General features: G+C 39.2%; 1 protein-coding gene across 1 annotated transcript in view; it reads left to right on the top strand.

Annotated features, from left to right (window-relative positions):
- Positions 1 to 9,469: 9,469 nt before the first annotated feature.
- The window catches only part of LOC149300931 (calcium-binding protein 8), a 134,211-nt gene continuing 121,899 nt past the window's right edge, over positions 9,470 to 21,781 (top strand). Inside the window, exon 1 of the mRNA XM_089484646.1 lies at positions 9,470 to 9,590. Coding sequence (XP_089340772.1) covers positions 9,470 to 9,590 — 121 coding nt within the window. The remainder of the gene's footprint in view (positions 9,591 to 21,781) is intronic.

The following is a 21,781-nucleotide window of genomic DNA, read 5'->3' as shown; positions in this document are numbered from 1 at the left end:
AACAACATTAATCCTCTTTATATATAACTACCTGGTAACAGCATATATAAATGTGTGTGTGTGTTTGTGTGTGTCATTGCTCCTGTATGGAATATCTTTGAATTGGTACCTGCATCCAGTGTTTTACATTGGTCCTGAGTGTCCCTTTATTTTTATGGCTTTCTATTTTTATTACATGTTTTCATCTTGATATAACTTTCTTTTGAACCCTAAAAACTGCATAGATTGATGATACGTATATCCTGTATGCATATACATATATATATTCCTTTTTACTTTTATTAATCATAAATCAGTCTAAATCAGTTTAGATTTATTCCAGAAAATGGGACGAGAGAATCTTTTGATACGTCATATTGATTCAAATTTCACAGGTGAAAGCTCCCTTATTTAATGGTAAAAATAATAATAGTAATAATAATAATAATAATAATTAAACAATTGAAATAAAATGTGAAAATAATGTATCAAAATGTGATGAAAGCATATTATACTGTACCAATTTGTAGAAAACATCTTGAATTACAGTGTATTATGTTTACCAAAGGTAGAAGAACTTTTATCAGTCATGACCAGGTTTAGCTTAAAACATAGCAAGAATGATACATTTGCATATGAAATGCATTCTCTCTCTTGTACTAGTTTTGCTGTTTGTAGTTTTTTTGTAATAAAAAAAAAACGTAGGCAGGTGTTTATTAGCACAAATTAAGCAATCAGTTACTGTATGTTCTACCATCACGAGTAACAGAAATGCATAAACGCAAAGTAACTGCTGATTACTTGGCAGACCCAATTAAACACCTGTTCAGGCCCAGCTCCGCAAATCATTACAATAATTACACCCATAAAAAGGCACGTTAAAAGACTACCTTTTCTGTGTTATATTTTTATGCTCGCTACCTTTTCACACACTCTAGTATTTTAGTCTGATGGATTGCAAGTTATTTCCCTTTATAAATAATTCACGGTGGTGTTGCATAGGTTTCATGTAAGAAATAACATCACAAGGAAACAAATCTACATTTGAATCAGATGACTGTATTGCCTACTTGGAGTGGGCGCCGGAGAAGCCGCTGCGGCTCGCGGTCACTATGGGGAGGAGTGGGTGTGGCAGAAGGGGAGGGGATTGTGGGGTTGGAGCCAGGGGGCAACAAAATTGTGTTTTGCCTAGGGTGGCAAAAATCCTTGCACCAGCCCTGTCCCCATATTGATTCCTACCTCCGTCATACAATATGTTACGTTGTGGAACTCAAGCATTTGTTGTGTGTGCTGTGTGTTCTATAAGGGGCCATGATGGTCCTGAGAGGCTCAGAAACCTGCGCCTGGAGGAAGCAGGCAGCATTTGGACCATAAGCCCATTGTCTCCTTGCTGCGACCCCAGACCTAGCCCCCTTCGGCATTGGCCCTGATAGAACCTGTAAATCTGGTTAGACCATCCAATAACTCTGTATATTACATGAATGTTCCATTGAAAAAGCACATTTTAATTTCTGACTGCTTTCTGACTGGTTTGTTCCCCATAGCGCCATTTATTTGGGTGCCAAGTAACTAAAAATGAGTAAAATCCAAGCCTGTCTAGTTTCTACCTTGCCTAATATGTCTTCAATGCAGAGGTGCAATGTAAAACACCAGTGAACAATTACATTTAAAAACTTGATACAGTCTGCATGTTTTAGTATTGCCACTACTCTATAGCCGGTACCCTTCTATAGCAAACATGATGTTTAATTAACTCTGAATTGTTGAATCAGATGATGTGAGTGACTTCGGTAAACATTACATTTTTACCATTCTGCAATTATTTCTGTAGGGTATATTGATGCACTTCAAACAGTATTATTACCCTTCTGATTTAATAATAACTTGGATTTCAAGGTTTATTTAATCGGAAGTGTTTGTACCTAAAATCTGGGATGTAACCTTCGTTTCCCTTACCTATAGTACTTACCCTTACGAAAAAATTACTGCAGTTTTTCTGAAGTAATACTGCACTTTTACTGCAGTATTACTGCACATTTACTGCAGTTTTACTGCATTTGTACTTCACTGTTCTGCAGTTTTACTGCAGTTATTTTTGTACGGAAGTACAAATGCAATAAAGCTGCAGTACATTGAAGTACAACTGTAGGTTTGCAATATAAAAAAAAAAGTGCTGTAAATGTGCAGTAATACTGCAGTACAGTGAAGTACAAATGCAGTAAAACTGCAGTAAATGTGCAGTAATAGTGCAGTAAAAGTGCAGTATTGCAGTTTTTTCATGTCCAAAAAACTCCAGTATTACTTCAGAAAAACTGCAGTAATTTTTCGTAAGGGTATTGTTTAAGCACATGTGATAAACCATTGAGGCATCTGTGTTCATTAATAAGGTGTGATGGCTGTTGTATCAGTAAACTAGTGGTAATGTTATTTCTTTTGTTAAGTTAGCATGTGCAGTTTTCAGATATTACATATTTATCATCACAATAAACAATACTGATGTCTCAAAACACATTAATATAAATATCTCTGTCCAGCAACCACCGCAAGGCATCACATTTGTATTTCTTGCGTCTTAGAGTGAATTAAGGATGTTTCTCACCATGCTTTTGCATTTATTGTTATATTGATCTATTGCTTCCAGGTACATCTTTAGCACATCTTTATTATATGATTTGTAGGGCTACAATCTGCCTCCTAACTAATCAACCTGAGTAATGGCAAATGAAAATTTGTGGCATTTACATTCAGATGACAAATGCTAAACTCATAACTAAGCCACAAGTCGATTTACGATCTTATAATAAACATATGTTCATAGTAACCCTTAATTGCTAGATTAAATGGTGGTATTGTCAGTATGCTAATTTGTTTAATGATTGGTTGGTAAATCTGTTGTCATTCCATACAAAACAAATAGTAATTTCAAACAATAGTTTTAATTAATTTTTACTAATCGCTATTGAAATTTGGCAGAAAAATGTATGTAAAATAAATATTATACAAGAAATAGGAAGTTGCACAAGTTGTTCCATTACGTTTTAGTAAAAGTTTGTCCCCAATGTGGCAGTTTAATGCCTGACCCTTTAGATTATCACTAAATTGTTGGATGTGTTAACTGCAAGTGTATTTTACAAATGGGGGCAATTATGTGTTTTATATGCTGCATATAGTCTATGATTACCCGTCTATAAAAATAAGAAATGTAACTACTTTATAAACTTTATCCTGGTTAAAATGCCCAGTGAAAGTCCAGGTGTTTTCAACATTGAATGGCAAGTAAGGCAATATTGTAGTCTGTCCCAAGGACAGATTTTAGAATCATACTGTGTATTTTTCCACGTACAAAAAAATGATCTGTACTGTCTGAAATGTAGGAAAAATAACATTGTTCTATAGAGTAGAATTCACTTTATCCTTTGAATAGGTTGTTTTGCACGGCATTGCAATTCCGCCTGTCGCTCTAAACATTAAGTTATAGTTGATGGAATCTTGCAGATCCTTGTAGCATTTCCAGTTGCAAAGACAATACTAAATTGGCCAAACACTCTGCAATTTGGTTGTCAGGTGATAAAGTTGGTGATAATTGTTGCAGATTAGGCTCTTTGAGGAGGTAGGAAGTGGTGGTTATAGTCCATTTAAATTGCTATAGTTTATTATACCTCTCTTGGAAAGAACAGCTCATAATGTTCCTGGTGTGACAATCAGCATTCAGTTAACAATAAAGCTCAATTAAACTTTACAAAGTCCCCCCCCCCCAAGTAATTGCTTTGTGACACCACTGACACCTCTCATACATATATTCTTTTTTTAGGAAGGGGCTCATATTTAGAAATGCGTACAGTCGCTGTACAAATAATTTTGCATGGTAAAACATAAGTGTATATAATTGCTTGTAAACAATTAGTAAAAGTATTCTGATAGTGTATGTGTTCTTATATAATGCATGTAAGTTTATTTATTTATTATATAGCAGCTTGCAGTGTACAAAGCTAAAAGACAGGGCAGCAGTGGAGACTCTAGAAACAATATATAGGGGGGCACATAAGATACCACAGTCAAAACTGGGGGGGGCATTAATAATTTCCACCATTAAATCATACCACTGAAAAACACACACACATATATATATATATATATTGTAGGGAACAGCTCACACATGGGGTGGCAATGACAGTATGCACACCGGCAGCAGGTTTCAAAAGTCAAGAGTTTATTTAACCCCTTCGTGACAAAGGCTGATTTTACTTTTTGTACCCTTCGTGACTATGGCCGTTTTAACATTTCTGCACTGCTCGTGTTTAGCTGTAATTTTCTTCTTTTCCGTTTACGGAACCCACACACATTAGATATTGTTTTTTTCAGGACAAGAAGGGCTTTCTTTAGATGACATTGTTTTGATTGTATCATATTATTTACTATTAAAAAAAGTATAAAATATGGTGAAAAATTTAGAAAAAAATGACTGTTTCTAACTTTTAGTTGAAAAATCTTTTACTCATCTATAAAAGTTAATGAAAAAACCTGCTAAATAGATTCTACTATTTGTCCTGAGTTTAGAAATACCCAATGTTTTTATGTTTTTTTGCTTTTTTCTACACATTATGGGGCAATAAGTACAGGTAGCGTTTTGCTATTTCAAAGCCATTTTTTCCAAATCTGGTAATTTGTCCCCCCATGTGCCATTTCGGGTATCTTTGAAGCCGGCCAATGCAATTTACCCCATCAAGTCAAATGCTAGTATTTTAACCCATTCCAAGCACTAATTCTACCATCAGCCTTTGTCAAACTTTATGGTAGTAGATTTTTTTTCATTTGTTTTTTCACACACATTTTACTTTAGGTATGACTAAACAGGTTCTGGTATATGTCACTATCATAAAACACCCCAATATGTGTTTAGCAACATCTCCTGAGTACAGCGATACCTCACATGAATGAATTTGCATGGCTGTTTGGGGGCAAAAGGGCCACATTTGGGGCATGCGCATTTTCAATGTTGAACTTTGGCATTTGGGGATGCACTGCCCATGCCCTATTTGGTACATCTTTGAGCCGGGCCATTTCAGCATGCCCAATAAAGCCATATATTTTTGAAAACTAGACATCCCAGGGTATTTCAAATGCTGGTATTTTAACTCTTTCTATGCGCCATATCTACCACCAGTCTTTGTCAAACTTTTTGGTAGTCATTTTTTTGCATTTGTTTTTTCACACACATTTTACTTCAGGTATGAATTAAAAGGTTCTCGTATATGTCACTATCACAAAACACCCCAACATGTGTTCAGCAACATCTCCCGAGTACAGCGATACCTCACATGAATGATTTTGCTTGGCTGTTTGGGGGTAAAAGGGCCACATTTGAGGCATGCGCATTTTTCAACGTTGAACTTTGGCATTTGGGTATCCACTGCCCATGCCCTATTTGGTACATCTTTGAGCCAGGCCATTTCAGTGTGCCCAACAAAACTGCCGCTGTCACACGACACCCCAATATGTGTTCAGCAACATCTCCTAAGTACAGTGATACCCCACATGCATGGGTTTGTCATTTTTTGGGGGAACTAAAAGGCCACATTTGGTACGTGTGCATTTTTCTAATTGGAAATTAGATGTGTGGCCATCCTTCCCCCCGTGTTAATTGGGACATTGTTGAATCCGGCCAATTCAATTTACCCCATCAAATCATACATTTTTTAAAAGTAGACACCCCATGGGCATTTAATATGCCAGTATCTTAACTCTTTCCATGCGAGAATTGTTTTAAGCTAATGTGCTAATTTTAGGACTTGCTCACAAAAATATATTTTTATATATATATTTAAATTTTTTTTTGCCTTTTTTTAAAACATTTGTAAAAAATTTTTTCAACTTGAAGGTTCCCCTGATAGTGACATCAGAGTGAAATTATTTTTACATTTTACTGTTTTTTTTTACTATTTTTTTCTAATTATTATTAATTTTATTTTATTTTTTTATTTATTTTTACTAATCACACTGTGATTAGAAAGCTGGACTCCATTGACTTGCATGGTTGAATGCAGTACCTGTATTCAACCTGCAAGTGGAGCCAGAGTTCTCTAGAGGGTCTGGAGACCTTCTATCGAACTTCTGCATCTTTATTGTTTTTTTTCCCGGGCCGCCGCCATCTTGCGGATGGTGAAGACTGCGTGCAGCTGCGGCACTCTCCGGAGCGGTCACAGTCCATCCTAGGGTAAGTGTTTGGTGTCGCTGGATGCCTCCTGATCGAGGCATTCCAGCGACACCATTTAAGTTTAGGAGGTGATCGTTGATCGCCTCCTAAATGCTTTTAAAACGGGCGCCCGGGGAGGGGCCAGAAAATGCCCCTGGTGCCGATCGTGGCGTTGCTGAATGCCTCGAGGTCGAGGCATTACAGCATCACCGTTTGGGTGAAAAAATCGATCACGGATCGATTTTTTTCACCCGTTTTAACAAATGATGGTCCTGGCATGTCATTTGTCGTTAACAACTTGTTTTTCCGTGACGTGCCTGGACCGGCAATTGTCATCAAGGGGTTAAATGATGTAGGCACAGAGCACCTTGCAAACAAAAACAAACTCTAAGCCTGTCCAGCTCTAACTAAACATCAGGATACCTCACTTTCCCACTACAAGCCTAAGGTCTGGCACAAAGCAAAGTAACAGGTTGTCCATACGCAAAGCTTCATACCTAGTGGGCTGCAGCGCTGGCTGTAGCTGCTCCTTGTCTCTCCTACACACTGCAAACCTAACAGCCCTCTCTTTTAAGGCTTCCTCCCCAGTAATGAGCATAGGAAGCCTCACCTGAGGACTCCTGGGAGTAAGGAAAACCCATAGTGGACTAGGGGTGTGGACTGGAGCTCTCACACTTATCCAAGTAATCCATCCCATGTACCTTTAAACAAAAGAGCCCTAGCAGACTACGCCCTGCTAAAGCAGCATGTATCCTCCTGGATGTCTGCTACCGTGCCTGGCTGAGAAAACCAGGTGAGATATACACCCCATCCACCACTTTCCCATACACTTATATATATCTATAGCCAAAAGTAATATGCTATGGAATGATACGTTTGTTAGTGGACTAACATAATACTTGATCATTCAACATGGGAAGCCTGAAGCCACAATTTAGTGCGAGTAATCCTTGAAATAAATATTATAGACTAAATAACACAATACCTTAACTTTCCACTAAATCATGTCAGGGCCTTGAAAGTTTTGTCCCCTGAAGTCACTACAAATTCAGGAGGGTGTTTTATCTCTGGATAAGTAAAAATGAAATAGTTCCTACTGTAAGTTAAGTGCCAGGAAACAGATGACCAAACACACACACGAGGACAGGCTCTGCCACACCGACACCCAGACACACACCTGGACAGGCTCTGCCACACCAACACCCAAATACACACACACACACACACACACCTGGACAGGCTCTGCCACACCAACATCCAGACACACACACACCAGGGCAGTCTCTGCCACATCAACACCCAAACACACACAGGACAGGCTATGTCATACAGACACCCAGACACACACACACTAGGACAGGCTCTGCCACACCGACACCAAAACATACACACCAGGACAGGCTCTGCCACACTGACACCCAAACACACACACTAGGTCAGGCTCTGTCACACCAACATCCAGACGCACACACCAGGACAGGCTCTGCCCCACTGACACCCAAACACACAGACCAGGACAGGCTCTGCCACACTGACACCCAAACACACACAGGACTGGCTCTGCCACACTGACACCTGAACACACACACTTGAAAAGGCTCTGCCACACCAACACCCAGACACACACACACACACCAGAACAGGCTCTGCCCCACCGACACCCAAACACACACACCAGGACAGGCTCTGCCACATCGACACCCAAACACACACACAGGACAGGCTCTGCCACGCCGACATCCAAACACACACACCAGGACAGGCTCTGCCACACTGACATCCAAACACACACACACCAGGTCAGGCTCTGCCACACCAACATCCGGACAGACAAAGCAGGACAGGCTGTGCCACACCGACACCCAAACACACAGACCAGGACAGGCTCTGACACACTGATACCCAGACACACACCTGGACAGGCTCTGTCACACCCAAAAACACACACCAGAACAAGCTCTACCACACCAACACCCAAACATACACCAGGACAGGCTCTGCCACACCGACACCAAGACACACACCAGGTCAGGCTCTGCCACACCAACATCCAGACGCACACACCTGGACAGGCTCTGCCACACTGACACCCAAACACACAGACCAGGACAGGCTCTGACAAACTGACACCCAAACACACACCAAGACAGGCTCTGCCACACTGACACCCAAACACACACAGGACTGACTCTGCCACACTGACACCCGAACACACACACTAGGACAGGCTATGCCACACCGACACCCACACACAAACACCAGGACAGGCTCTGCCACACCGACACCCAAACACCAGGACAGGCTCTGCCACACCAACACCCAAACACACACCCACTAGGACAGGCTCTGCTATACCGACACCCAAACACACACACACCAGGACAGGCTCTTCCACACTGACACCCAAAGACACACAGGACAGGCTCTGCCGCACTGACACCCAAACACACACTAGGACAGGCTCTGCCACACTGAACCCCAGGCACACACCGGGACAGGCTCTGATACCCAGACACATACACCAGGACAGGTGCTGCCACACCAACACCCAAACACATACACCAAGACAGGCGCTGCCACACCAACACCCATACATACACACCAGGACAGCAACACTGCTACACTAATAACCCAAAACACACAAACAACAGGGCACTATCTACGACACATACATCTACATCAGGATGGATTTTCCACATTGCATTGTCGTTTATACCCCCTTTAGTGTTTTTGCCCCTTGTGTATTGATGCCTCAGCCAGCACCCTTTTAGTATTGATTAATGTGGTACCCCCACACCCTTGTATGATTGCCTCCAGCCACCACTATTTATATTAATGCCCCCAGCAAGAGTTAAGAAAAACAAGTCCATTACTGTTATCATTATAACCATACCTGGGAACTTCTGGGCTCCGGCTACCTGGAGCCTTCCCTTGCGGGACGCGACCAGGACTGCAAACTGATGTCAGCGGGTTATCCCGCTGGCGTCTGTAGGCGGTCACGCTGACGTCGATGGCATTCCCGCTGATGTTGGTGGGAGTTCCTGCTGAGGAAAAATAGGCGGGGTGTCAAGACCCAGCTCTCGCGACCCGGAGGATTCGGGTCTTGACCCAGAGAACCGGAGAAGCAGTGCTTACCGGGCAATCTCTGGGTCAAACCCGGAAAGTGCCCAGGTATGATTATAACTATTACACATTATTGTTACTACTGGTTCATGCTAATGCTATAGCCATATAAGTCCATACATGCACGTGTTTTAAAAGTTTAATTGGTGATCTCATTTTTATTCTAGGAAGAAAATGCCATTCCACCATGTGACTGCTGGTTTGTTGTATAAGGGGAATAACTACTTAAACCGATCACTCTCCACAGGCAGTGATAGCGAACAGCTTGCCAACATCTCAGTCGAAGAACTAGATGGTAAGTCTATGTAGATGTTATAAAAAGTTTCACTGTTGGATAAAACAGCTTTGCCTGCGACTGTATCCAGTGTATGTTCCCAAAGGCATGTATTTCTTTCCTGGTTCTGATAGCAGCCTGATCTTTCAGTGGTAATATATGACATCATACTATATTATAGTACCCTTTCAAGGATGGCAAAAACATACAGGGTATTAGTAAGCAGGCGTATAGAGTACAGGTGTACCAGAGACATTATTGCATATTATAAGTGCATATTATTTAGAAACAGTGGTTTAGATGCAGATTGGTAAATGTGGTAGTTCAGAATTGCTTTGTTGAGAAATGTATGTACTGCATTTAAAACCATGAGCATCTAGCATGTAATACACTAGCTCTTGTAGAACTATAACCGTTGGGTTACATAAACACTCTAGTAGAAATGGAGTGAGTCCCCTATGTGGCTCTTGTTGGAATTGTCATAAAGATAGAGGACTGTCTGATGGCTCTTCCTGGTCTAGGACAAACACTGAATTTTAAAGGCTTCAAAGTGAGAGAATCCACCGTTTCTAAGACATAGATATTTCAATGTTGTTAAAATAATCTTGTGACCTCAGGTGTGATTTAAAATTAGCATCATAAAACAACCTATTGAAACAAAGCTTGACAAACCTATATTGGATCTAGCAGTCAATAAAAATTTGGAGGAGACAGTTTTGTTTTTTAAAGATGTGAGTATGGGTCAGATTGTTAATTGACAATATTTACCAGTATAATTGCTTAATGCCATTTAGACATTGAATCTATTATAACCACAATTGTATCAATTAAAACAACAAGTAAGTACACAAAATAGAATTGTAATGTTAAAAAACATACATGTGGTAAACTTCCTTTATAAGCAACCATTTTCCAGTGGTGCATGGAAATGAAAAACCTTTTCTGTATAATGTGAAACTCTAGGTCCCAGGAAGAAATGCCTAGTCACCTTGGAGACTTGATGTATAAGGCTTGACGATTCCTGAATTGTAATGGTAATCAGTATTCCTTTCTAGAAAAATTAAATATAGATTGTTGAAACTTAAAGTTCTAGACACTGAAAGTGATGGATCGATTTGGTACAATTATTTAGAAATATAAAAATACAATGTTCTCGGCAGATAAAAAAAGCAATTACATATACTGCACTGTTGTTCTTATGTTTTAACTAAACATTTTCTGTAAAAGCATTATACACAGTTGCATAGAATGCGACTAGCCATGAGTTCATGTAATAACCTTGTTATTATGTAATGATATATACATTTTATGTGAAATGCTCTGTTACCTTATACATGTTTCTATATATTTACCATTTGACTGTGCTAAATGAGCCTTCCATTTTATTAATATTGTATTTTTGCTAGGTTTTCTTTGAAGGTTAATAAATGGTTTTCCTCTGTTTGTATTAATATACTTTTATACAGGCAACTAAGCACTTAGTCAGACTAAATGTTTGTTTTGTTTTCAATGTGTTTATATTCAGACCACAAATTTTGTTTTCCAACCGTTCAGTTTGGACAAAATTCATAGGCACTTCATGATTTGGAGGCTTTTTCAAAAAGTGAAGTCCCTAACACCTTGATTCACCTTTTACTACATCAATATCTCAAGGTTTAGGAAGAGATCCAGACTCAATTTTGCACTACAGGACCACCAGCAACAGCACCACTGCACCAACGGATACACAAAATTGGGCTATTTTAATGAATTGATCCCTCAGAGTAAGAAAGGTGATAAGGCAGCAGTAGTGGGGCTGGATACTAAACTGGGCACTACATTTTCCCCATATTTAAAGAGTAAAGTAAGGAGATGGAGATGCAGCAGAGGCAGGACACAGGGTAGGTACTGGCTGACAGACCCCTTGGTGCAGGATTACATTTCCCCAATATAAAAAAAAAATTGATCACCTCAGTGTAACTGCTTGAATCATACCCACGCTCACATCCTTATGATGAAATTTGTACCTTGCAGGATGCAGAGTGCAGAATCCAGAGGTAGGCCTTAACAATCTAAGAGTGCCAGAACAAGTTGTAATGAACAAATCTTACTGAAATTTTAAAGGTGTTGCCATTCATTTTCATTAGTTTTTTTTTCACTGTGGGCCCTTTGTGAGGTCAGGCACTGATGTTGGCCGAGAAGGACTGGCTTGCAATCTCCATTCCAGTTCATCCCAAAGGTGTTCGATGGGGTTGAGGCCAGGCCTTCTTCTCCAACATTAGTGCCTGACCTCATACACGCTCTGCTGGATGAATGGGCAAAAATTCACACAGAAACTCTCCACAATCTTATGGAAAGCCTTCCACAAAAAGTTTGAAGTTGAAATCCTTCCACGAGAAAGTTGAAGCTGTTCTAGCTGCAAAGGGAGGGGCACTTCATATTAATGTTTATGTATTTAGAATGTGATGTCATCAATGTCCTTGTTGGTGTAGTAGTCAGTTGTCCCAATACTTTTGTCCTTATAATGTTTGGAGCCCTGCTATCCTGGGCTGCTTTTTTGTTGTCATTATTCTCATTTGAGAAATAATCAAAATTACTTGAATTATATTTACCTCTCTGAACAAGAACTGTAATAGTCTAGGTGAACTATTTTTCTCCTTTTATGAACACCACTCACAAAATATCCCATTTTTAAATGCCATTGCAAAGCTACAAACAGTTTTTTAACATTTTCTCTAGAAATGTGTTTGGCTATAACACATAGATATAAAATATATTGGAAGGGCTTTGCTAATTAAGAGTCAACCAAAGCCAAGTTGTGGGAAATCCATGGAATTAAAATTAGCATGCGAAACCCACTGACATTTTCTAAGAGGATACAGTAATGAAAAATATAATATATGGTTATAGCTACCAAGTATCCTTTTTTTCACTTACTTTTTATTGAGATCATCACATATTGGCAATAATGATACAGAGCTCACGTTGGAAACCAAATAACAGATCAAGATGTACATGGGTCCTAGGTACATTGTACCAAGGACTACATACATGCAGACAAAATACATTTATCATACAAGACAGACAGTACACTTGCTAGAAGGTTCTCACTGAAAGTTTATACTTATAAAACACAGTAACACATTACCTTACGCGTCAAAGGTAAAAGGAAAAAGAAAGGGGAGAAAGAAAAGGGTGAAAAAGAAAAGAGAAAGAGAAGAGAGAGGGGCCATACGTCTACTAGCCCTCTCCAACCGCCTTCACATACCAGGGAGTGCGCAGGCCTCCCAAAATAAAACCTCGAGGCATAGGACAGATATATTTATATAGTAACGCTGTGATGCACCAGAATATAAACAGGACACGTTAGCCTGGAAGAAACATAAAGCAAATAACTGCTCTTTAAGGTTCAAAATACTCATCGGGGAGAAGATGCTAGTTTCCCTTTAAGACCTTGAGAACATGCAATAAACTATTAAAATTTTCACTTGCCTTTACACTGTGTTGCCCAGAGCGAATAGTAGTTAACAGTTGTCAGCATCGCTGAGCTGAAGATAGTGGCACCCAGATGCTCATTTATCTGATCATGTTATGTAAGGTCAACAGAAATACGGTGTTTGTCTGCAGAGCACACAAATCCTTTTGCAAATGTGCAGGCAACTGCTCCAGTATGTTAATCACATCCTTAATATTTTCCGGGATAATTAAATGTAAAATCTCATGAGCGAACATAGAAAATGAAAAAATATATAAATATGCATTTTTTTTTAACATTACATTTATTTGATAAATAATACGTCTAATGTCATTATCATGAAATATTGTGTTTCTGCGGGTTATTTATTTATTTGCAGAAGTCAAGGAAGCTGTTTAAAAAAAAAAACACCTTTTTTTCTTTGTATATTTGTATTTTTTTGTATATAAATAGTAGAAATTCATTAGTTGCAATTGGAAATTATTTTGTTATTGTCTGCATGGCTGCGACAAAGGTTGTAATAGATCCAAAATCCTACAAACCAGAGAAAATATTAGGAAAAGTGCTCTATGTGGCAAACCATGCCTAAATTAAATTATTTGTATGATGTGTTTATATGAAAAGGAAAATGAATTTGCTAAAGCCTTAAGGCTGTATTTATACTTCGAATACACCGTATACTACCATATGCACTGACTATATGGGATTACCTTAAGATATAACATACTTCCTATCTTTTGTACTGGATGTATGTGATGCATATGAAACTATAGTAAAGCATGTTATAGTTACAAATGAATCATAGTTTTATTTAAACATGACTGTTGTAGCTCGGTGTAATGTAATCTTTGCCTTGGTCAGCCTGCATGCATAAGTGTTGTCTGATGGGAGACTAAATTGTTGGACAGAAAGATGAGATTAAGAATGAGAGCATTGTAGATCTATGGGAAAATAAAGAAAATTAAGTAACAGGCGGACAGACACTGTAACTCTACAGACAACTGACCCACTTCTACTAGGGCGCTTATATGCGGCACTGGTCAAAAGGAAACTGACTGCTAAAAGGATCTTGACAATTGTGAGCCTCCACAACCAAATATTAATTTTAAGGATGAAGCATCTATGTTATATCCCAAGAGTGTTACTCAGCAGTTAACAGGCTGTAAGGTGGCATGCCTGTGCATCCCAAAATTCTTATTTGTTGCTTAAGAAAGCATTTGTTCCTGAGGAACCTGATTATCAGGGCTGGCCCGACAATGGAGCCGAGTGGGACAACCGCTCCAGGCGGCACTTTGCCGCCCCAAGCCCTTTTTTTTTTATTTTTTTTATTTTTAAGCGAAAGAGAGAGAAAGGGGAGTGGTTTTTGCTTACCAAGCTGTCAGTACCCGCTCGGCGCCCCTCTCTCTCTCCTCTGCGGCGAGTCTCCCTGTTCGATCTCGGTGCCGGCTTGTAATGCTGAGTGGCGGAAGATTACCTCATTTCCGGCGTTCAGCCTTACAAGCCGGCACCGAGACCGAACAGGGAGACTCGCCGCAGGACTGCTGAAAGGTAAGTACAGGGGGGGGAGGGTAGATAATGGGGGGGGCGGCAGGGACGGAGGGAGAGGAAGGGTAGATAAGGGGGGGGAGGGTAGATAAGGGGGGGGGAAGGGTAGATAATGGGGGGGGACGGCATTTTAAAATTCGCCCGAGGCGGCATTATGCCTTGGGCCGGCCCTGCTGATTAGTATCTATGATCTCAGCAGTGCCCCATAAGGATGTCAGAGATCTCAAGCTGTTAAAATAGTGAAAAGGTTGCTAATTTTGTGAGGGTAAAAGTTATACCAAGCACCAGTGTGGAAAGTAATCTGACCATTGCTGGCAACCTTTGGCCCAGTGGAAATCCTAGACAAATAGACAATTAAAACACAAAGGCCTCAGACAAAGTCTGAGGGACACTGGTTGGTTCTTCTACAACACACATTAGCATTTAGAGCCTCCACAAAAGACTCCAAAAGGATCTAATCAAATTAGCGCAGCCAAGGGGCAGTGACCCTACTCCTCTTGTCAAGTATGGATCATAGAAAAAAACAACAGAGGCAGAGAGCAACAGACACTGGATCCTGAGACTTCTCTTCTGTGAAAGAGGTCAGAATTTGGATTGGCCTAAGTAGCCCAAGTGATATTAATATCATTTTTACATAGTTAAGAGTGTAGTTTAAAGCCCAATGGCTCTTAGCTGGTATATATAAACATAGCTGAGCTTATTTGGATAGCATCTGCTTTTAACTCCCATCCAAAACCTTTTCTAAACTATTTTCCCTTAACATACTTAATAAAACATACCTGGATAAAATGTAAAATAATGTAATTGTTTTGATGGAAATTATTGCCTACATATACTGTAGTTGTATTGCTACAGCTTACCTGCCACTTGACTAGAGGTTAAATGTATCTTGCACAAAAAATGAGATGAAATATATTTGGCTCTAGCACAAATAGAGATGACTAATATGTTCACAGAGCGCAGTAACATTTAAATGAGACTTAAATGTTAATTTCTGGACACTTAAAAAGAAACATTATTTTCACTTATACTACAAGTCATCCAGAACAACTCAATTCTGTTCCTAAATGAAGCACATACTTTTAACATAAGCCAATAGTTTTTATATCATTGTTGCCCTTTTCAAATTATAGACTTGTGTATGAATACAGATTGTTGGTGTTTTCCTGAGAATAAACTCTCCACAAAGCAGGCAGCAGAATGTATATACATTTAATTGCATAGCGGCCACATGTCCAGTTTTAATCTATTAGTAGGTAGCTAGAGAGGGCTATTTTTTTCCCTATTGTGTGGTGAAACATTTTAACATAAAGCTAAAAATTGCTTTTATACTAAAAGATTGCCGTAAAAAACCATTTATCTGGCTGGGCTACCTACTCAGCATATATATACCATGGCAAGACAGTTACTTCTCAGTTGGTCACTGTTATGCCCAAAAGCAGCCCAGAAACTTTGAATGTACAAGTTATAGGTGTATTGTATTTGAAGATAGTGTTTGTATCAGAAGATAGATGCTACTTGAAAGCTTGTCTGCCATGCTGGGAGAATTTCCAGTTGTGGATTAGAGTTTTCAATAATATGAGGATGCTTATTAATGTTTAAGTTTCAACAAGTGACTTAATTAGCTTCTTCTAGGTGAGAAACCTATGGAAGTATGACACAAAAAAACCAATCATGTATATAAATAAAATAATTGTGTTAAATAATTTTGCTTTGTGACGCTAAAACTTTACATGCTTTACCAAGTCCACTTAAAACATGCATATAGTATAAATGGCTCTTCCACTACTCTAGAAGGGGTCAGCTCCTTTAACAGTTCAACCAATATGGCAGACATCAACATATCTATCAGCTATACAAGCTGAATTGTTTAGGACTTAACTTCATCCCAAGTGAACACAAAACCATTCATGAACCTTGGAACCTTTCAGAAAAGCTCACCTTTGGGCTTGATCTAAGAAGATTATCAAGTCTAAAACTTGGCCAGTATTGACACTGTATATGCACATTAAAACTGAAGCACCCTCATTGAGTTGTACAGTAAAATACGGTGTACAAAATTGTGTAAAGATTTAAGTGGAACTAATACAAAATGCTGCGGGTATACAAGCATGTAATTAATTAGGATGTTTCTTTTATAGGATATTGTACTGCTCTGATTTACTTTACGTGTTATATGACAAATACAGGACCGTGTCAGTTTTGATTAGAACAACCTTGTTTTTAAGCCAGCATCAGTGCTGTAAGGCATTCCCTGTAAATGTGCCATCAAAACTAACTGCCTAGACATTATGAGATAAGCTTTCATTCAAAGTCTATGATTTTTGATAACATTTATGCACCTAACAGTAATGTTTGCAGAAACACCATTTAGCAAAGGCAATATAAAAACTGTTTATCATAGCTTCTAATCTATAAAGGAATTTTCTTTTTTATTATGATTTTCATTTTTGTAGAACCGTTCATCCTTTTAGAATATCTGCTTATACAAATAAGACACTTTCGTCTGTAAATTGAGTTTAGGAATGCTTGGCTTGTGATGCTTAGAAAAAAGCACTGTTAGATACACTATATAGACAAAAGTATTGGGACACACCTTAATTATTTTATTCAGCTGTTTCAATCAGACCCATTGCCACATGTGTATAAAATCAAGCACTTAGCCATGCGGTCTACATTTACAAACAAACTTAAAAGGGTCGTTCTGTGATAGGATGCCACCTTTGCAATAAGTCAGTTCATGAAATTTCATCTCTGCTAGATACACGGTCAACTGTAAGTGGTATTATTTGAAAGTGGAAGCGTTTAAGAACAGCAGCAACTGAGCCATGAAGCAGAGGACCACATAAAGTCACAGAGCATGGTAACTGAGAGCTAAGGCGCATGCTGCGTAAAAGTTGCCAATGCTCTGCTGATTCCACAGCTGAAGAGTTCCCATTTTCTGGTGGCATTAATATCGGGACAAAAACTGCAGTGAGAGGTTCATGGAATAGATTTCCATGGCTGAGCAGATGCATGCAAACCTCAAAAATATCAAAAAGTACAATGCCAAGAGTGGGATCAAGTGCTGTAAAGCACACTGCCACTTGATTCTGGAGCAGTGGAAACGTGTTCTGTGGAGTGAGGAGTCCCTGGTTGTAGTCTGATGGGCGAGTCTGGGTTTCTCAGATGCCAAGTAAACGTTTCCTGCCTGACTGCATTGTGCCAATTGTAAAGTTTAGTGGATGTCAGGGTTCTACCCTGCCACCCTGTACTTCATGATATAATACCCTTGTCATGTTTCCTGGCAACCTCTAGAGGGCACTCTCCCATATAAGGAGTCAGGAATCATCTCACCTGACTAGCTGCATCTGCTTACCTGGGAGTTACCCTTACTGTAAGTAGCTGCTCAGCACCTTAGTCTTGGACTTTGCATTGCAGAGTTAGCAGCCTATTGCTGTGGCTCTGTACCAGTTCCTGAATCGTTCCTAGCATCCTGCTTCTGATCTTCAGCTTCTGACCCGGCTTGATTGTGACCACTCTCCTGCATACCGTATCTGGATTTTCTGAGCCCAGCTACACAGAGCAGGCCCCCGCCAATTCAGCTACACAGAGGGATTCCTGCCGTGTGCCCTGCCAGTGGGCTTCCTGCTCTACTAAATGAATAGGCAAAAATGCCCACAGAAACACTCCAAAATCTTGTGCGAAGCCTTTCCAAAAGTGTGGAAGCTGTAAAGGGAGGGAGCAACTATACATTGTCTATGTATAGAATTCAATGTCATCAGTCCCTGCTGGTGTAATGGTCAGGTGTGCCAATACTTTTGTCCTTTTGTCACCATAGGGTGTATCGTCTGCTTTATGACCTCAGAGACATTTTCCATGGCAAACCAAACTGAATAATAATCAAAGAAGATAATTTGGCTTTCTTTTTCTACTACCCCCCCCCTCCATCTTGGTAGTTCATGCCACATGCTAAGCTGGCTAACATGCTATAGACCTATCTTTTTTTCAAGGTGCCATGGGAGGACAACAGAGTAGACCAACACACTACTTCATACAGCCAAGACTATTTTTTTCAGGAATTTAAGGATACTCCTACACACGCCTTCTATTACCCCAGCCAATTTTTATCCCATGTTTTACCCTTGTGCCCTGCTCATTTTATGCACTTACCACTACTACAATTCAAATTTTTTTTTTTTTACAGTACAGGTATGTCTGCTCAACGCAACATAATCGTCTCTGGGGTGGGTATGGAATCTGCCAAAAGGTGCTAAAAAAATGACACTGACCTTATAAAATATGACCTCAATTCATTGTGATATATATATTTTAATATAATACTTTAGAGATAATAATCAGGAATGAATTATATATAATGTTTAAAAAAATCTAGAAAAAAAAGGGATGTAAGTAAAAGTAACTATTATACATGGTACGTAGACACTTAATTCTGGTGCCTGGGTTTATGTTCTGTAAAGTAGAGTAATTGGAATAACTTACTGGAACAACCAGTTCAGTAGAATCTCATTGTATTAAAATAAGAATAATGAGTCGTCATTATCATAAATCACACAACTGTGAAAAAAAAATGCAAAACAAATCATGCACAGCGATAATGAACTGATATATGCTGGTTTGGTATAATTTCTCCCCAAATCCCTTTGCTTCCACGTAATGTTCGCACATTCAAGATAAACATACAGGATGTTCATTAAAGTTTGTAGATAAAAAGAGAGGATAAAATACGACATGCATTCCGAGTGAATCATGTATGTGTTTTCTGCACATGAGTATCATGCTTTCACCTACCTTGGCATTCAGTGTCACGAGTCTTGCCGCATGAAAGAGCCTCCATCCTCTGGTCCCCAGAAGCAGGCAACAGTGAAGAGAAACCATGCACTCACCAGCGCCCAGTGCTAAGTTGTCACTGCTTCATATTCAGCAACTTGGCATTTTGTATCTCTGTGTTTCCCCGAGTCCTATTCCACCTGTTCCCTTTTCTACCCTCCCTGGTCACTGATCATGTGTATTTTCTGTTGCTCCACTTTGGCTTGCCCACTGGACTACTTATTCCATGCGCCTACTATTTCAGACCTGTTCCTGCCTCAGCGCTTGGAAAGGGACAGGATACCAGTTGCTCCAGAGCTCATGTGATAGACCTGCTTTATATTTTACTTTTGATTCAAATGTCTCGCTGGTTTTTACAAGGTGACTAGAGCCTAGACCCTTGCATTCGGATTTGTACGTATTTTTTTTTTTTAATGAAAATTGTTTCGCGCATTCATATGAATCTCCAAAAACTAGGGCAATCCCAGAGGTAACTGCCAAAAACGAATTGCAAAAGTGCCAAAAATTTGTTTGAATTCATCCATTCATTGCCACGTGTAGCTGCCACCATTACAGCCTCAACAATTAATAACCCATTTTCGCACTCTTTGATGAGGTAAAGTGAGAAGGGACTGCTTGCGGGAGGGTATATATCAATGACTAATACATAATATGGACAAAAGTATTGGGACACCTGACCATTACACCAACAGGGACTTTTATGACATTGCATTCTAAATACATGGCATAGCATTGTCCAAAAAATCTTGCTATGTTGAAGAGGACATATTAAAACATTTTGGACAATGCTATGCTTCAAATTTTGTGTGAATAGCTTGGGGAAGGCCCTTTTCTATTCCAGCATGACTGTGCCCCAGTACCCAAAGCAAGGTCCATGAAGACATGGTTGGACTAGTTTTTTGTGGAAGAACTTGGGATGAACTGGAACTGAGATTGTGAGCCAGGTCTTCTTGTCCAACATCAGACCCTGACCTGACAAATGCTGTACTGTGTGAATGGGCACAATAATGGTCAGGTGTCCCAGTACCCTATTTATCTGAAGATAAAAGATCTAGACACTTTTAAATGGCATCCAGGAGAAATATCTCCATAAAGTGTAGGTAGATATAGCCACATAAACGAGAGGAGGTCTCATTGATGGTTTGGGGTGTGATTGATGCTTCCAACAAACTGGTAGTTTTTCCTTATTTTTTTCACTTTGGTCATTTACAGTATAAGTCTGCTGATGCCATTTGAAGTTGTCTGTAGCAGCAGTTTTACACTAATAATAGTCTAAGTGTGAGGCAGTGACAGCTTAGCAGAGGCTAAGATTCACATCTTAGATACAATACTGCAAATTAATTAATAAAATAATATTTTAGTTTAATCCAAAAAATTACAGTAGATTCGGTTAGATTGGAGAAGCTGCAGTGTATGTATATACCTTATATACCATTTACAAGGACTGTATCAGATATTATTTTACCAATTTGTTTTATGACAAAACACTAAATATTTTGCATGATCTTTCTATCTTATCATATATTATTCTTCATCTTCATTTATAAATATCGGTGACCAGGCATTATACTGGACTTGCGCACAGTTTCTGTCTTTCAGTTGTTTAGAATTTAAAACCTGTTCCTGAGTAGTTTAAGACAGTTGTCCATTTTACGCTACCAGCCAAATCTCTAATACACCCCCCATGGACATATATATGTTCATGTTTTGTTTGCATATATGTAACAGAGTGGGTGTGTATGTTAATGTGTTTTAGTGGCTTCTCTACCCTATTCCAGTGCTGAATACTTTTCAGACCTCTGCTCTGGTTCTTGAAAAATTAAGAATGGTCACAAGCCACAGTGCTGTATATACGGTACAGTTCGGTCACTGTTTACATTTCAAAATAGAATTTGATGACAGATAAGAACCATTCAGAACATCTAGTCTGCTGTTTTTCTTGCAGTAACGAGCAGTCTGTAGACTGAAATGGTAAATACCATACGATGGTTGGCAGTATTACAATATGAAGTAATGTACATTAGGGATTTAAATTGCTCACTGTTGGCATCTAAACTACCTTCTACAGTGAAGAAGTTATAGCTCACTCAATTAGGTCAATTAGCTCAATAAAGCATCAACTCAATAGGCACAAACAATATAAATATATCATTAGGTATTAGTCTATGTGGACTACTAATGTATAAGCGGCTTGTGACATGAATACATAAAAACCATTCCTACACCTAAGGAATTAATATTGGACGGTTTAAAACTTATGCTGTATAAAGATATATTTTCACAACAGGAGCGCTTTCCAGGCACTGATTGAAAGCTTCATGGGTGGATGACACCTATACTTTTATTTATTTTTTTGCTATTTTTGAATAATTCATTTTAAAGT

Source organism: Sceloporus occidentalis, unplaced genomic scaffold (genome assembly GCF_023333645.1).
Source record: "Sceloporus occidentalis isolate IW3139 unplaced genomic scaffold, rSceOcc1.0.p SCAF_22, whole genome shotgun sequence".
Lineage (NCBI taxonomy): Eukaryota > Metazoa > Chordata > Lepidosauria > Squamata > Phrynosomatidae > Sceloporus > Sceloporus occidentalis.
Note: the sequence above shows the minus strand (reverse complement) of the source record. Positions and strands in the feature narration are given on the sequence as shown.